This window comes from Cibotium barometz, chromosome 13, assembly GCF_041138505.1.
Source record: "Cibotium barometz isolate CiBa-2024 chromosome 13, ASM4113850v1, whole genome shotgun sequence".
Classification (NCBI taxonomy): Eukaryota; Viridiplantae; Streptophyta; class Polypodiopsida; order Cyatheales; family Cibotiaceae; genus Cibotium; species Cibotium barometz.
The window spans coordinates 978,638-997,301 of record NC_141058.1 but is presented as its reverse complement, the minus strand read 5'-3'; the positions used below and the strand labels follow the sequence as shown (position 1 = coordinate 997,301).

Genomic DNA, 18,664 nt, shown 5'->3' with positions numbered 1-18,664 from the left:
GTATTTAAGTGTATTGATTAGCATTGTATTCAACCAAGTTACATTGGTATCAGAGCATACGGTTCTCTTTCACTTCTATCGTGAGAGACGATCACCATGAACACTAGCTATCTCTACACTTAGAACATTATGGACAGCCATACAATGAATGTTGGAGATGCTAATACAAGTGGCAGGGACAATGAAATGCATGCCTCCAATGCTTTACAGGATGAGCAAACTCATGTGGTGCACAATAGGGAACATGAATATGTGGGACAGCCGTCTCGTGGCAAAGAGAAGATGCAAGAAGAAGAGTCCATAGTCTTGAGAGCTGAACTTACTCGTATGCAGGCTCTTCTCCATGCACAACAAGAAGAATTGAATCTCTATCGCCGCGAGGATCCATTGGTACATGATCGTTTGAAGACCAAGAAAGCTGAATCTTATATGGATCATGCAATGGCAATGATTGCTCAAGAGTTGCACATGCAACCGAGGGATGCAGCACGTGCATACTTGGCTCGTACCGAGGATGCCTATGCAGAAAAGGCAACCATCCCACATGTCTTGGAATCCCCACAAGTGCCCGAACAAGAAGTTATGTCTAAGAGGATGAATCTCCATGCTATGGTTAAGGAACAATCAGTGACTTCACGCCATGCAGGAATACCTCATGTAACCTGTGAAGGATACAATGTTTATGGCAGTGGTCAAAATGTATGTCAAATGCCATTGCCGGCTGAAAATGTACATGCACAACACATGCAACATGGGCTGCAATTTTCTATTGGTGCAGGTATTCCGCGTATCTCTCATGCCACTCATGCCTTCGAGTGTGCTCGTGAGGGAGAAGCTATGGCTGAAAATGTATCAATGCATGTTGAGGGGCCAGCCATGCCTCATGCTTACAGGGCACATGTATCTATGCCTTTTGCATCACCTTTTGGTCCAAAAATGATGCCAATTACAGGGACTGTCCCAATGGACAAACATGGGGGAAAACATGTTGAGATGCACACACATGCATCAAAGTCTCGTGACTTCAAAGCCGGAGACAAATCTGTGAAGTTTGACACATATCATGGAGAATATGATGGATCAAAGGCACTTGCTTTTATTGCCCAGTTTGATATTGCTTTCAGTGATGAGGATTTCACTCAGAAATCCATGATCCGGCATGTAAGCATGTTCATGAAAGGCACTGCTGCCCATTGGTGGCTCACGGAAAAGCTCTCACCGAATCCCGTTAGATCATGGGAAGAGTTCAAGGAGAGGTTTTATGCTCAATTCTTGCCTCCCAATGCATTGAATGAGATAACAATGAAGTGGGATTGGGTAAAGCAAAATGAGGGCGAATCGGTAAATGCATATGTACAAAAGTTTTGGAAAGTGCTCTTGGAGGTGTCTCCATTTATGCATGTCACCGAGGCGGAAAGGAAGAGAAGGTTTCAATCGGGATTGCAACCCGTGTACAAAGCAGGATTACAAATGTATCCTGGTCATACCTTACACCAATTAATCGCAGCCGCCACCGCCACCGAGCAATTGGAACTCAAATTGAGTCGATCCAACCCTCATTTCAAGGCAAAGAGAGGGCTGTCCAAAACCTGCAAAATGATGGACAGCCACCTAAAAGGGACCAAAACCAAGCCAAATCAGGTCCAAAAGCTGAAAATAAGTTTGCTAACAAGCGCCCTTATAAGCCTGCAAACTTTGGTCTTAGTGCTGAGAAGAAGGAGCAATATATGCGTGAAGGCAAATGCTTTACTTGTGGCAGCACTGAGCACATGGCAAGAGCATGCCCAAATAAGAAGAACAAAGCTGAAAATGCTAATGTACCGAAGTCTAATGTGCATATGGTTCCGGATGTGCAGGGCAACACTTCACATGATAGCAAAGATAGGGTTGTATGTAAAGCTTGGGGACAGCTCAAAGATCAACCCGCTTTGTTCATGTTTGATGATTGTGCATCGGAGAATTTCATATCCACTCAGATGGCAGCTGCTTTGGGTATTGAAGTGGAGGACATGGGTCCTCAAATTGAAGCAGGGGCTGCCTTTGTTGGTAGAGAAGTGCAGGTCATGCCTATTTTTAGCAAGTTGCGCATACACATTCAAGGCTATGTGGATCATGAGGATTTTCTTGTGGCGCCTTTGAATGGCTGTGATGTATTGCTTGGAAAGCCTTGGCATACACGTATTGATCCGTGCAAGGCTTACAAGACTAACAGGATCACCTTCATACATAAAGGCCGAGAACATGTAATTGATGCTGGTGAAGAGGGTGATACCATTCCCCTTGTATCTCATGTACAAATTAAGAAAGTAATGAAAAAGAGTATTTTTGCGTACTTGATTTTTGTACGAGATCCTATTGAGAAAACTAATGTACATGTAAACACTCTTTGTAATGATAGGCTGAAATTTTTGCAAGAGCACAATGATTGTTTTGCTGATGAGTTACCAAATGAGTTACCACCTGTACGACCGGAAGATCATCGCATTGATCTTGTGCCGGGTAGCTCACCACCTAATAGGCCAGCCTATCGTGTAAGTGCATCCCAAAAAGAGGAGATCATGAAGCAAGTGAATGAGCTTCTTGAGAAGGGTTTGGTTCAGCCAAGCTCTTCTCCATATTGTTCACCCGTCCTCTTGGTTCAAAAGAAGGATGGATCCTTTCGTATGTGTGTGGATTATAGAGCTTTGAATAAGCTTACCATCAAGAATCGGTTTCCGATTCCACGCATAGACGACATCCTTGACAAGTTGGATGGATCGGCATGCTTTAGCCGAATTGATCTCAAGAGTGGATATCATCAAGTGCGTGTAGTGCCTCAGGATGTACACAAAACTGCTTTCAGGACAGCATTTGGGCTTTATGAGTATCTTGTTATGCCTTTTGGTCTTACAAATGCCCCGGCTACATTCAATAGAATGATGGATCGCATATTCCGTGGGTACAGGAAATTTACAGGTGTCTTCTTTGATGACATCCTAGTCTTCTCGAAGACCGAAGAAGAGCATAAAGCTCATTTGGCTATTGTTTTTGAAGAGCTCCATAAGCATAAACTCTTCATAAATGCAAAGAAGAGTGAGTTCTTCTTGTCAGAGATACATTATCTTGGGCATATTGTGTCCAAAGATGGAGTGCGGATGGATCCTGCAAAGATTGATGCAATTCGGAATTGGCCCGAATTGAGTTCGGTGCATGAGATCCGTAGTTTTCTTGGATTATGCTCTTACTACCGCAGGTTCATTCGGCACTTTGCATGGATTGCTTCTCCTTTGCATGATTTGACAAAGAAGAAGGCCGTGTTCAAATGGACTAATGTAGAGAGAGATGCATTCCTCAAATTGAAAGATGCAACTACTCATGGTCCAGTGTTGATCGTTCCGGATTTGCAAAAGCCTTTTTGTGTGGAATGTGATGCATCTGGAAATTGCATAGGGGCTGTTCTTAATCAAGAGGGACATGCCGTGGCTTATGAGAGTCGTAGATTGCATGATGCAAAGCTATCTCTTGGCATTTATGAGAAAGAGCTCTTAGCTGTAATTCATGCACTTACTATATGGAAACATTACCTTCTTGGGGCTGATTTCACTGTGAAGACAGATCACCAAAGTTTGAGGTATTTTCTTACTCAAACTAAGTTGTCAGAGAAGCATATGAGGATGGCCAATTTCCTCTCTATGTTTCATTTTCAGATCTTGCACACCCCAGGAAAGAAGAATGTAGTGGCCGATGCATTGTCACGAAAGCCGTATGTAGCAGCTATCTCGGTTGCCTCTCATGGGGACTTGTCTACCATGCGTGATTTGTATCATACGGATGCTGATTTTGCCATTATTTGGGCTGATTTGATGGCTGGTCATGCACATGCCTCATATGTGATCAAAGAGGGTTATCTCATGAAAGATAATTGCCTATGTGTGGTGTCTGACATGAGGCAAAAGGTTTTGGATGAGTGCCATGCTCCTCCATATGCTGGTCATAGAGGCATAATGCCTACTACGCACATGATTGAGCGGTATTTCTTTTGGCCAGGTATGCGGAAGGACATAGAGGCACATGTACGTGCATGTATCACCTGTCAAAAGGTCAAATTTGATAGGCAAAAGGCACCAGGTTTGCTTCAGCCATTGCCTATTCCCACGCAGCCATGGGAAAGTATTACAATGGATTTCATTATGGACTTGCCACGTACCCAACATGGTAATGATGCAATTTGGACAATTGTGGACAGGTTTAGCAAGCAAGCTCATTTCTTGCCGGTCAAAAAGACCATCAAAGCTGAGCATATGGTTAAAATATATCTTGCACAAGTGTTCAAACATCATGGAATGCCGAAGTCCATTGTGGGGGATAGAGATCCCAGGACTACAAGTCTCTTTTGGCGGGCCTTATTTGATAATATGGGCACCAAATTGGACTTCTCATCAGCTTATCACCCTCAAATGGATGGGCAAAGTGAGGCTGCAAATTCAGCCGTGTTGGATCTCTTGAAATGTTATGTGGCGGATCAGAAGTCTTCTTGGGAGAAGTACTTACCGCTTGTGGAATTTGCATACAACAACACGGTGCATGCATCTACGGGAAAGGCCCCGTTTGAGATTGTTTATGGTAAGGTGGTTTTGCCACCCATCCTTCGCACAAAGGATGAGATATTTGCAGCTGATGAGTATGTAAGAGACTTGGATATTGCTTTTGCTCAGGTGCGGACAGCCATTGCAAGGTCACAAGACAAGCATAAAAAGGCTGCCGACAAGCATAGAAGGCAATTGGATGTTAAAGAGAATGATTGGGTATTGCTGAAATTTGAGAAAGCAAGACTTGCAAAGAGGCCTGGCAAAGAGGGTGCATATCCTAAGCTTGCAACCAGGTACTATGGACCTTTTGAGAAGATCAATGAAGTGGCTTTCAGATTGGCATTACCTAGTCATTGGCACATACACAATGCTTTTCATGTGAGTCTCCTTCGCAAGTATGTAGGGCCGGAGCCCAGTGAAATGGTCATTGAGGATCCACCAGAAGTGGATGAGCTTGAGGAGATCTTGCAGCCAGAGCAGATTGTGTATCACAAGGAACGCAAGCTTGCTGCAGGCAAAGTTGTGAGGCGTTACCTTGTGAAGTTTAAGAACTATCTTCCCATTGATGCTAAATGGGTAGATGAAGAGTTCTTCAAAGATTGCCCGCATGTGCTTCAGACATATTTGGATGCATTTCAGTTGCGGACAACTGTTTAGAAGCGGGGGGGAATGTCACCATTTGGCCACCCAAATGGTTCACTCTTGCTTTCACACTATGTACATATTGAATTGGTGTCCATGGTTTATGGAATATGCCTATGCAGGTGATTGACACGTGTCATGCTGTATAGTTGGATATGATATTCCGCTGGGACTTGATGTTATCATGCCCGGAATATCTGGAGGACTTGGCTTTCCGCTGGGACTTGTGCCTTTGTGTACATGCCCGGAAACGCCTGGAGGACTTGGCTTTCCGCTGGGACTTGTGCCTTTGTGTACATGCCCGGAAACGCCCGGAGGATTGGCTTTCCACTGGGTCTGGTATTGCGTATACTTGCCTGGAAACGCCTGGTCTTATATGGTTTCATGAACGGAAATTGCTCATGCCAATGCTGCATTGCATAGCATCTTTATGTGCTTGCCTGCAAATGAAATTGCATGCTGTTTTCATGCCTGCATGACCTATGTGTAGTTCTGGGTAAGGGGACGCCCGCCCGTGAACTGTGCGTGTGAAACTGTCTGCTGACATGGTTGTGTGGCATGTGAACAGGTGGTAAGTATTACCCAATTTAGGCTCAAATAGCCCTTAGGACTTAGCCAATATTTATAAGTGAGTGCGTTCCCACTTCATTAAAGTTTGGGCGCCCAAAAGTCACTTATAAATTATGACCTCTTCCAAGTTCACACTCACTGAAGTCCCGAGGCGGACAAGACTCAATGTCCAGGACCTGATCCTCCCCTTTTACTCATAAATGGGCATCTCCCCATGTCCCTTCACCTGATTGGACCCCAATTCACTTACTTATTAAGAGAAATTCGTGTTTTCTCTTCATGAGGATTTTTGGAGGCTAAAAACTCTGTTTTTCCACCATTTCTCTCCATTTCCAAGCTCTCCATAGCCATACCCAACTTGCTAGGGTGTTTTCCAAGCTTCCAAGAGTGTTTCCAAGTGCTAATCACTCTCCTACTCACTCCCAATGACTGAAATTCAGCAAAACAGCTCTCATTTTTGCTGTAATTTCTGGTCTTTTTGCTGAAAACCCTAATTTCAGCCTTCCTTTCTCAAGTTGAACCATAGGGGAAGCTTTTCCAAGGTTCCCTTCATCCTCTTGAAGACTTTTGTCGCGAAGGATTGCGGCAAATCGAAGATATTAACACTTCTAAAGCTTCCAACGCGAAGGCTTCCGCTTGCAACAACTTCTATGAAGACTGGTAAGGTAATTGGACAATGTATTGTCATTACTTACTCAGTAGAAGGGCAGGACTCCTTGTTTAGCCGCCCTGTGTAGTATTTCTCTTGTCCTATGTGCTCTTGAAGATGTTGCTACCTTGCTTGGTAGAACATAGAGCCAATGGTAGAGAATATGGGCACTGAAGTCGGGCCGGGCATCAAGACAGCTCCTTGGTGATCTACATCGACATACCATTGTTTTCTAAATGCTGAATTTCATATGCATTGGCATGGAGGATTTGGCAATGGATGCCCGTGAAACTATGTATTGAATTTCTCCAATAGTAATACAATTTACTCAAGGGAGGGGTCGGCCGTTCCGGCTCATTGTGTGCCTCTTGTCAAATTCAGCAATTTACTTCTTGTATTTGAGCAAGTGTCCTTCAAATCTTAGTGTATTTAAGTGTATTGATTAGCATTGTGTTCAACCAAGTTACAATTGGAGCTCCAGGAGATTAGATTTAGCCTCCAGAGCTGTGGTGGCTAATCAGGTTTTGCTTGCCTCAGCTTGGTTTATTGCCTCTTGTTGGTGCTTCTCTCGTGCGTGCATTGGCCAATTGCGGAGATTGATCCGCAATTTTCTCTAGTCGGGCTTGGATGGCACCTCAGACACTCGTGCCAGGGTTGCTTGGCTTACAGTTATTCAGCCCAAAAGAGAGGGGGGCTTGAATATTATCGATCCGGATGTTCAATGCAGGGCGTTGCTTTGCAAACTTGTGGTCGGAGGTTTCCTACCAGGCACTGAGCCTTGGAAGGATTTTTTCTTGTCTTAGATTTCCAGATGTACACCCAGGGTCGAGACAGATTGGATGCCCAACACACGTTTTTTGTTCACAGAGGCTGATATTAGGGCACTATCTTCCCCTCTTATTGCAGCCATTGTCAGAGCATGGAGAAGCATGAGATATTTTTTGCGACAAAGGCTTCCTAGGTCTTTGGACGAGGCTGACCGACAACCTATTATCTGGAACAAGTTCATTAGGGATGAGGCTGGTCGGCCACTTGGTGCATCTCGTTATATGCAATTGTCAGGATGGGAGTGATGCGCATACACAGTTCTTGCTTGGAAGACCTTTAAGAGTCTTCCGGAGGATCGGAGAGTTGCATCCACTCAGCATCTTAGGGGCTCTCGCATTCGTATTGATCAGATTGATGCAGCTATTCCGCATGAGTGGCTTTTTGGGACCTTTCACGGAGACTATCGTCCGAGTTGGCTAAGAGTTTTTTCGAGGATAGGCATACCTCTGCAGGTCATTGCTCTGCCAGGCCAGGAGGATACAGATTTCCTCATGTATTCTATCATGCCTGGTGGGAGATTGAGGAGATGTAGTATGGAGGAGATCATACCAAACACTAGGCTTAGTCCAGTGAGGATTGTTGGTCGCTCGGGGAAGCACTGGTTCATTGACCCTTCTCCTCAGATAGTGACTCATGGCTCTTGGTGTTTGTGGCTATATGGTGGCAGTCCTATCAGATATCTTCAGTGGGATCCAGGAGAGTGGGAGTGTGTTGATGCCTTCGATCCTTTGAAAAGCCTTCCTTTTTTCAGTTTCACTGTTCGGAGTGCCAGGCTTCTCCTCACTCGACAGATGCATAGGATCCCTACTCTCAGGCCTCATTGGGAGAGCTATGATATTTCTCCAGTAATACAGCGCAGATATTGGCATAGACTTTGGCACTCATACAGAAGGAGCCAGATCTCTCATTTCTTTTGGTTATTCTTACATGGTGGTCTCCCCACCAATCAGTGGAGATCAGTTTTCGGTGTAGCACCTTCTTGTCCTAGATGTGCGGCAGATTCTGAGTCCGTACAACATTGTCTATGGGGGTGCAGCATTGCACAGCAGATTTGGGGTCCTGTAGTCCAACTTATGGGCAAATTGAGTGGCCGAGCCATGCATGTGACTTGGGGAGCAGTTGCTTGGCTCTCCCAGTCCGGTCCGTAACTTTTTTATGAGGGCAGTGGTACAGATTCTTTTTTTTTCATTCGTAGAGGTATTGCCCAGCATGGTTTATTGTAGGATGTTCCTCACTCTGATTATACGCCCCCTAGACAGAGGATTGACACCAGTTGGGAGATTATTGCCAGTATTAAAGCATGGCAGATCTGGAGAGCTAGATGCACGGAGGCTATTGAGGGTGTCCAGATTTTTGGGTCTCAGTGCATTAGTACTATATGGGGTGATATCATCCACACTCTTATGGCTACTTGGGCTTGCATTCAGGGGCCCTCTCGTTCTGCGCAGGCAAAGCGTGTGATATTTATGCGGGAATGGGACCATGGCATCTTCTTTTTCTCTAGTACCACAGGTCTTACATTGCATCATGATGCTCCTCAGTGGTTGAAATCACCTAACATATTGGGGTGATTCTATTCTCTTCCGGCTTATAGCTGTGATTGTTGTATGTTTTTCTCATACTTAATAGAAGTCTCTTTTTGAAAAAAAAAAAACAATGTTTTCTTGCATTTTGAAATAGGGGATGATTACAGGGGACTGAGAGGAGAACTTATACATCTTTTAGGGGCTGAGGAGGAGCCTTACAAGCGGTTAGGACTTCTCCCAAGAAGACTTCTGATCCGTAACATAACATTTCAAGAGATCCAACACGGCTAAATTTGCAGCCTCACTTTGCCCATCCGTTTGAGGGTAAAAAGCTGATGAGAAGTCCAATTTGGTGCCCATGTTATCAAATAAGGCCCGCCAAAAGAGACTCGTTGTCTTGGGATCTCTATCTCCCACAATGGACTTCGGCATCCCATGATGCTTGAACACTTGTGCAAGATATATTTCAACCATATGCTCAGCTTTGATGGTCTTTTTGACCGGAAAGAAGTGAGCTTGCTTGCTAAACCTGTCCACATTTGTCCAAATTGCATCATTACCCTATTGGGTCCGTGGCAAGTCCATAATGAAATCCATTGTAATACTTTCCCATGGCTGCGTGGGAATAGGCAATGACTGTAGGAAACCTAGTGCCTTTTGTCTATCAAATTCAACCTTTTGATAGGTGATGTATACACGTACATGTGCCTCTATGTCCTTCCGCATACCTGGCCAAAAGAAATACCGCTCAATCATGTGCGTAGTAGGCATTATGCCTCTATGACCAACATATGGAGAAGCATGGCACTCATTCTAAACCTTTTGCCTCATGTCAGACACCACACATAGGCAATTATCTTTCATGAGATAACCCTCTTTAATCACATATGAGGCATTGGCATGACTAGCCATCAAATCAGCCCAAATAGTGGCAAAATCAGCATCCGTATGATACAAATCACGCATGGAAGACAAGTCCCCATGAGAGGCAACCAAGATAGCTGCTACATACAGCTTTCGTGACAATGCATTTGCCACTACATTCTTCTTTCCTGGGGTGTGCAAGATCTGAAAATGAAACATAGAGAGGAAATTGACCATTCTCATATGCTTCTCTGACAATTTAGTTTGGGTAAGAAAATACCTCAAACTCCGGTGATCTGTTTTCACAGTGAAATCAGCCCCAAGAAGGTAATATTTCCATGTAGTAAGTACATGAATTACAACCAAGAGCTCTTTCTCATAAATGCCAAGAGATAGCTCTGCATTATGTAATCTACGGTTCTTATAAGCCATGGCATGTTCCTCTTGATTTAGGACAGCTCCTATGCAATTTCCATATGCATCACATTCCACACTAAAAGGCTTTTGCAAATCGGGAATGATCAACACTGGACCATGAGAAGTTGCAGCTTTCAATTTGAGGAATGCATCTCTCTCTACAGTAGTCCATTTGAATGCGGCCTTTTTCTTTGTCAAATCATGCAAAGGAGAAGCAATCCATGTAAAGTGCTGAATGAACTTGCGGTAGTAAGAGCATAATCCAAGAAAACTACGAAACTCAATTCGGGCCAATTCCGAATTGCATCAATCTTTGCAGGATCCATCCGCACTCCATCTTTGGACACAATATGCCCAAGATAATGTATCTCAGACAACAAGAACTCACTCTTCTTTGCATTTATGAAGAGTTTATAATTACGGAGTTCTTCAAAAACAATGGCCAAATGAGCTCTATGCTCTTCTTCGGTCTTTGAGAAGACTAGGATGTCATCAAAAAAGACACTTGTAAATTTCCTGTACCTACGGAATATGCGATCCATTATTCTATTGAATGTAGCCGGGGCATTCGTAAGACCAAAAGGCATAACAAGATACTCATAAAGCCCAAATGTTGTCTTGAAAGCAGTTTTGTGTACATCCTCAGGCACTACACGCACTTGATGATACCCACTCTTGAGATCAATTCGGCTAAAGCATGTTGATCCATCCAACTTGTCAAGGATGTCATCTATGCGTGGAGTTGAAAATCGATTCTTGATGGTAAGCTTATTCAAAGCTCTATAATCCACAGACATACGAAAGGATCCATCCTTCTTTGAAACCAAGAGGACGGGTGAACAATATGGGGAAGAGCTTGGCTGAACCAAACCCTTCTCAAGAAGCTCATTCACCTGCTTGATGATCTCCTCTTTTTGGGATGCACTTACACGATAGGCTGGCCTATTAGGTGGTGAGCTATCCGGCACAAGATCAATGCGATGATCTTCCAGTCGTAGGAGTGGCAACTCATTTGGTAACTCATCAGTAAGACAATCATTGTACTCTTGCAAGAATTTCAGCCTATCATTACTAAGAGTCTTTACATGTACATTATTTTCCTCAACATGATCCCGTACAAAAATCAAGTACGCAAAAACACTCTTATTCATTACTTTCTTAATTTGTACATGAGATACAAGGGGAATGGTATCACCCTCTTCACTAGCATTAATTACATGCTCTCGGCATTTATGCATGAAGGTGATCATGTTGGTCTTGTAAGCCTTACGGATCAATACGTGTATGCCAAGGCTTTCCAAGCAATACATCACAGCCATTCAAAGGTGCCATAAGAAAATCATCATGATCCACATAGCCTTGAATGTGTATGCGCAACTTGCTAATAATAGGCATGACCTGCACTTCTCTACCAACAAAGGCAGCCCTTGCTTCAATTTGAGGATCCATGTCCTCCACTTCAATACCCAAAGCAGTTGCCATCTGTGTAGATATGAGGTTCTCACTTGGACAATCATCAAATATGAACAAAGCAGGCTCATCCTTAAGCTGTTCCCAAGCTTTACATACAACCTTGTCTTTGCTATCATGTGAAGTGTTGCCCTGCACATCTGGAACCATATGCACATTAGGCTTTGATGCATTTGCATTATCACGCCTCTTCTTGTTTGGGCATGCCTTTGCAATTATGCTCGGTGCTACCACAAGTAAAGCATATCCCCTCACTCATATATTGCTTTTTCTACTTCGAGTGAGATCATAGTCTCTCACTTTGAAGGGACGCTTCTTGGTAGTGTTATTTTGTCACGTGCATCCCGCACTTGGATGCCACGTAGACATATCTGTACAGAAGGTGAAGGACCTGGGATGGTGAACTGGTCCCATGTGAGCCCAACCAGTCCGGGACGAGTCAGCCAGGGATCCATCTCAGTCATCCGAGGTCAGGTGTGCATTGTCCTGCACAGGAGTCTAAGGTCAGGTGTGCACTGTCCTGCACAAACAGTGCCAGTCCGCCCTGTAAGTCTCCCTCTGGAATGATGTCAGTGATTCTGTGTATCCGGTATGGTACCGGATACCAGATCACTGAGTAGTTAGGGTTTGCTTTTAGAACAAGGGGCTAGCCCATAGGGCTACCCCGGGTCTTTGTGTGGGTATGGGGATAGTGTGAAACCACCCCCATGAGGGCCAGGAAGGCCCTGGCTGAACCCACCAGCCATGGAGGGGCTGTAGGACAGCCCTAGGGGCAGTCTAAAGGCAGACATTCAGGAGATGCAGCCTTTGTATGGCTGTAGGGCAGGTATGGGGCAGCCCATACAGGCTTCCCGGCCCTCAGATTGTTTGCAAAAGCATTGTCCAGCCATGTAAAAGCATGCGCATAATGCCCAGCCAACAAGGGAAAGAAGCGCTGGAATTTATGTGATTTTTTTAGCATTAAATGCTGAAGTACTCAGTCGTGGGACATTTAATGCTGGCCGCCTGGACTTCAGCTGGCCGACTGCTCTAGGTGGAGTAGTATAAATAGGAGAGCCCACAATCCCATTAGATCATCTCTTTTCTCACCAAGAGCACAAGCATAAAGGGGCTAGACAAGCCAAGAAGGTGCTAAGCAAAGGGGTGAAGGACTGAAGGTCAAGGGCAGGGAATTCCCAGCCAAGAAAGGTCAAGGATTTCTGTATTTTCTTTCAGATTCACATCATTCTAATAAAGCAAATACACCATCTGTGGTGGGGGCCCTACAGAGGGTATTTGGGACCCAATACTGTGTCCTCTCTCTCTCTCTCTCTCTCTCTATTTTCTGCACATCTTCATTCAGATTTTGTGCGTTAATTCCGTCGTGAAAAGAGTGTTGATTTCTGAGCATTTAAGTTACCGAGCTTCTCCGAAGCTTCCGCATGTTACATATTTTCAGCCTTTAGACTATTTTTATCTTGATTTTGGTCCTTTTTAGGGGGCTGTCCATTATTTTGCAGGTTTTGGACAGTCTTCTCTTTGCCTTGAAATGAGGATTTAGCCTTATTGGATTGACTCAATTTGAGTTCCAATTGCTCGGTGGCAGTGGCGGCTGCGATTAGTTGGTGCAAGGTGTTACTAGGATACATTTGTAGTCCCGCTTTGTACACAGGTTGCAATCCCGATTGAAACCTTCTCTTCCTTTTCGCCTCGGTGACATGCATAAATGGAGACACCTCCAAAAGCACTTTCCAAAACTTTTGTACATATGCATTTATTGTTTCCCTCTCATTTTGCTTTACCCAATCCCACTTCATTGTTATCTCACTCAATGCATTGGGGGGCAAGAATGTGCTTGCATCTCAACATGTTTTCCCCCATGTTTGTCCATTGGGATAGCCCATGTGACTGGCATCATTTTAGGAGCAAAAGGTGATGCATAAGGCATAGATACATGTGTCCTCCGCCATGGAGTAGAGGATGCAGAATTTTAGCAACCGTTCAAAGAATTAAAGAGTGAAGAGAGTAAAAAGATGATTGTTATTAGTGGGTAGATCACTTAAGCTTCAGCTTACAGAGGTCGACTATCAGCCCACGCATTAAGCATGCAGGCTTTTATGAGCAAGTACCCCAAAGAAGCAAGCTAACACCCAAAATAACAAGGCACCCTGCTTTTAGCTTTCCTTTCCCTTTTTTAAAGCATAAAAGTCACTTATGGCTAAAGATGCCCAAAATAACTCATGCACATGCTTTTTTAAATGAAAAGCAGTGTGTCCCTATAGTAGTGTGCTTATGTTCACTGCCATGTGTCAGCCCCGCTGCCCATCTCACTTGTGCACGTGGGTGTCTGCTATTGTATGGCCAACTGCATGGCCCGTTACACAGACATCTACCCACCGTTGTGTAAAAACAGCACTGACAGCAGGGTCAGAACAAGCCCAGCACGCTACATTCCACCACCTCTGTCCTCCTTCCATGCGCCTATTTCTTAACAGATGTCACCCTATATGCATTAGGGTTACCCTTCTCACAGTTGCTTCCTTGTCTTCAGATGGAGGTACTACTGTTCACAACCATATACAGAAAAAGCATGCAATAGAGTCCCAAAAAGCATAAACTCCCACGCACAACCAAAAGCGCATAGGATTCAGCTTTTTGCAGAACTCGACCAGCCCTTTGTATGATGCAACAAATCAGTTCAAAATCCTCCTATGCATGAAAACGACCAAGACCCAAGATGTTACCCTAAACACAGGCACATTGGGTCTGTCAGAGCACAAGCAAACACACAGACATGACAAAAGCTCTTTCTTTTTCCATACATATGCAACGATTCCAAGAACCGTCTGAGCATGCAATATTCTCCCGCTCACCTTTGACTCTGCTCCGTCTACTGCCCTAAGTGTTCCACACCACTGAGCCTTGAAAGACAAAAGGCAGCCCACAGATTAGAACCCAAAAGATCCACGCGATCGATTTTCTCCTTTCCTTTCGGAGTGTTCTTAAGTTAATTTGCAAGCTTGGCTCTGATGCCAATGTAATGCCCCTAGGCCAACAGACCGTGCGATTAAGCATAAACATAAAGCATAAAGGAAACATGCATAGACACTGGCATCTAGCTCACGGTTCAAGCACAGAGCTGTTCAGGTTCACCCCCAAGCTCAGGGGGGATAGTAGCATCCGAGACATGGCTCCATGTGGAAAAGTTAATGGTGTCCCATACCATCAGTACACACCCATCGGATGTAAGCACATAGTAGTTTCAAGGCCTAGGTCTGAGGAGCTCTCTCTCAAGCTGGCTCATAAAATCACTTATATAGGCCTCCTATAAACGAGGAGCCACATATAGCACATGTCTTGTAAAAGCTACTAATCCCTACTTAAGATGCCAACCCCTAGGATATGGTTAACCTAACCTGAAGATCTTAACCCTGATTAGGCTAGGGACATAACAAATGACCCAGCCCATCACATATAAACAAGCTCACGCATAGCACCCATCCCTAAGAGGAATCTTCCATAGCTAGTCATGGGTGCAATATCGTTCGAGATCCATTGCATTCCCAACTCCTGTGGATGTATTTCAGAGAGGACACTTGATTCATATGAAAATAATACATCTGCACCTGTGCATCGGCTGTTTGGGCATTTAAGTCTCCACAATATTTGAGAAAAGGGAAGAGAGACACATGCATCCATCCCAACAGCTGTGGGTGAACATTCCAAATGGATAGATTTCAAGGTAGCTGGGGAAGCTTTTCTAAAGTAAGGGCTATCTACGCATCTCCTCCACGCTGGGAGTGCCAGAAGAGGTCTTTTCTAGGCATGTGCAGTTAGCTACTACCTTCAAATTTTCTTGGAAAGGAATTATTTGGACTGTAGAGAATAGCTGTGGCAAAGATCCATCTATATGTTGGCAGTCCAGAGACACCTCAAGTAACGTTACAGCCTGCAGTCCAGGCATCTAGAAAATTTTTCTGGAGGCTGTGGACAAAAGCTTGCTAAGTAAGGTGCTTCTTTGTATCTCAGGGTAAATAATGCTGAGGCTGTCTTGGTTCAAAGGCATCTGCTCTTAACACAGGATTGATTTGTTGTTCTGCTTTCCCTTCCTCCGGAGCTTCTTCTTCTTCATATACACTCTTGTCAGATCATCAAAGAATCTGTCTACCTCATTGTGCTTTACTTGAGGCCTTTTGACTTGTACGACTGCTTCCTTGGGTGTAGTTGGTGCGCACGAGGAACAGGAGTTGAACTTGCCATCATCGTGTGTTCATGCCATTATCGTGTGTATATTCTTTGGTTTGGGTGGAAAAAGCATGTTGAGGTATGCACACCAATCCAATTCAAGAGTTTTTTCTGTGGCACTATGCTCCCTTAACGGTCGTGGAATGAGTAGTCTGTACATAAGAGTTGGCACCAATGGCCTTCCTCTTCAGAAACAGAATGTCTTTGATGGATGGTATGATTTTTAGCAAGTCAACCTTGCTCGGTCATGAATGCAGCTTGAACTTCTGACTTTGCTATACACAAATCCTTAATCTCGCCTAACCTGGTGGGATGCGTCTTGAGAAAATCTTCATATGCTTCACCTCTGGTGTCCCCACTGTTGATATAGATTTCTTTGCAGAGGAGTCCCACGTATTTTACAAGCTCAGAGGTGGCCCTCTTTTCTTTTTGTGATCATGGTTTACATCCGCTCTTAAGACATATGTGACTGCTCACATGCCAAAGACCTTCAAGCTTAGGTCTCATTTTTATTTGTACACTTCCTAGTTTTCCAGAAGATGATCTGGTTCGTTTTGTGCAATCTCTCCATCCATCTCATTTCGCACATAAGGTCCCTAATCATACATTAGTGCTCTTATGTTTCTTGACTTGTCCAAGCATCCCATTCCTTTCTCCTTGCCCTTTAACCATGACATGATTCCTGTTTTGTTGATTGTTCACTATTCTATGCTTTTCTTCAATGGCCGTAGATTATAAGAATCACATTAGGATTGGATTTCAATAAAGAATCCTGCTTAAAGATAATGGCAATATCTTTATCAATGGTAGTTCTGAATATATGGAGTGGTCAAGCAGCTATGGTTTCTGATCACAATTCCGTTGATTCTTTGGCAGGGCCCCATTGTAATGGAATGTGATACATACCGTTATCATGGTCACAGTATGTCAGACCCTGGCAGCACTTATCGCACCCGTGATGAGATCAAGAAGATACGGCAAGCACGAGACCCTATCCAGCATCTGCGGCAGATTATTTTGAAGGTATTTTTCAATAACCTGCCCTATTGAAGCAAAAAAGTTTACCCTTAATATCAAAACAACTGCTCATTCACAAAAAAACAGATGCTGATTATTCTATGGAAAGGGTATGCACATGGTTCAGTGTTTTTTGGCTTGTCTTGATTATGTTAGGAGGAGGTTTCCACAGAGGCGGCATTGACAGCCATTGACAAACGAATAAAACAAGATGTGGAAGATACATTAGCAAAAGCCAGAGAGGCACCTCAACCTCGAGACGAAGAGTTGATAACAAATATCTACAAGCAAGATAAAGGTCTCGTAGTGTATGGCTGTGACAGAAAGCAAACAACTTCGAGGCTCGTGTAGAGTTTACAGTATATCTTGCTGTAAATATGCTTACATTCCCTCTCTTTGTTTTCGTTTATGGGACACACATTATCAGATACTCCAGATTTTAAAAATATAGCTTACTTTATTTTATTGGACAAACATTATCAGATACTCCAGATTTTAAAAATATAGCTTCCTTTGTTTTATGGGACAAACATTATCAGATACTCCAGATTTTAAAAATATAGCTTCCTTCGGTTTATGGATGCTTTGATATTCACAATGAAAATCCCTTTATAAATATTGACAATGGAAATCCCTTTTGATATCGACAACGACAATCCCTTAGTGTAATCTGTTATCTACAGTCTCATCAAAACAGCGCTTTATTGAAGTTTCTTTGAAGATAAGAGGTATTACCCACCTTATTCAAGATCAGTTCCTGACTTTTTTTAACTAATAACGTTTTTCTGAGAGCTAGGTCTTAACAGAGGTGGACCGTGGTACTTGACTTACTAAGGAGCTGTTCCTCTTTTCTCATTTTTTGTTGGCTTTATTGTGACTGCTGCTGCACTGTAGCTCCATTTTTAGAACATAGAGTTCATGCATATATACAATAGTGGGAGATTGAAAGGCTGAAAATGAAGGGCAACCCAAGCACTTCAAGGTTTCTAGAACCTAGAGTTTATGCAAGGTTTCTAGATCTCAACCAATCGGGGGCACTATGCTGCCATAAAAGCCACGTAGTAATGGAGGAAAGGAAACATGGTTCCAATCTCTCATAAATTTTTCTACGCAGCTCTAGAAGATCCCGATATGCAGGCCCAGGTGGCCAATGTCACTCTATATGCAACAAATACATTGGGTTTCATAAACGTGAATGCCCTCAAATGCCTCTGAGCATCTGGCCTTCAAATATGCCATGCCGTGATACTAGCAATTATCTCCCAGGTGGTGTCAATATAACAAGATTTGCTACCCCGTCCTCAAAAAGAAGCTATGGGCCATATTGAGTTAACCATGAAATAACACCCCAAGTAATATAGTTAGGATCACTCTCAATGTGCCCAAGAGCTAGGCTCTAGATATCCAGATCCTCTGTGCTCCTCTGCACTCCCATAAGCAAATGATGCACTGTCTCTGATGGAGTTGGGCATCTAGGACAAAAGGCGTCCATGCCAAAAATAGATCTCCATTTATTGGTGGGCAACCCACCGTGCTAGAAGAAGTAGGTTACATGGCTCCTCTTGTACGAGTGCTAGTCTCTTCCAGAATCTCCTTTGAATGGGAGCCTAAGAGTGGGAACTCTCTGGAACCTAGCATTACGCACAATGTAGCTGAAGAAAAGTATGGGGTTAGTCACATCAGTCCATTCCCATTCATGAGGGTCCCAATGTTGATATGTGATAGGGCATCCATCGTATAGCCATGGGTACCACAAAGCATGAGTAACCATCACTGGGGGAGGGTCAGTATACCAACACTTCCCCAAAGCGATCCTCTACTCACATTGGACACTTCCCAAAGCGACCCTTTACTCACATTGGACGGATCACAGAGCCAGGTGTGGCATC

General features: G+C 43.9%; 1 protein-coding gene across 1 annotated transcript in view; it reads left to right on the top strand.

The window, feature by feature from the left end:
* LOC147632251 (pyruvate dehydrogenase E1 component subunit alpha-1, mitochondrial-like) overlaps positions 1 to 17,352 on the top strand; it is a 39,317-nt gene extending 21,965 nt beyond the window's left edge. The window contains exons 7-8 of the mRNA XM_086807060.1: positions 16,635 to 16,781; positions 16,932 to 17,352. Of these exons, the coding sequence (XP_086663186.1) occupies positions 16,635 to 16,781; positions 16,932 to 17,126 (342 nt within the window). The 3' untranslated portion in view covers positions 17,127 to 17,352. The remainder of the gene's footprint in view (positions 1 to 16,634; positions 16,782 to 16,931) is intronic.
* Positions 17,353 to 18,664: the final 1,312 nt, after the last annotated feature.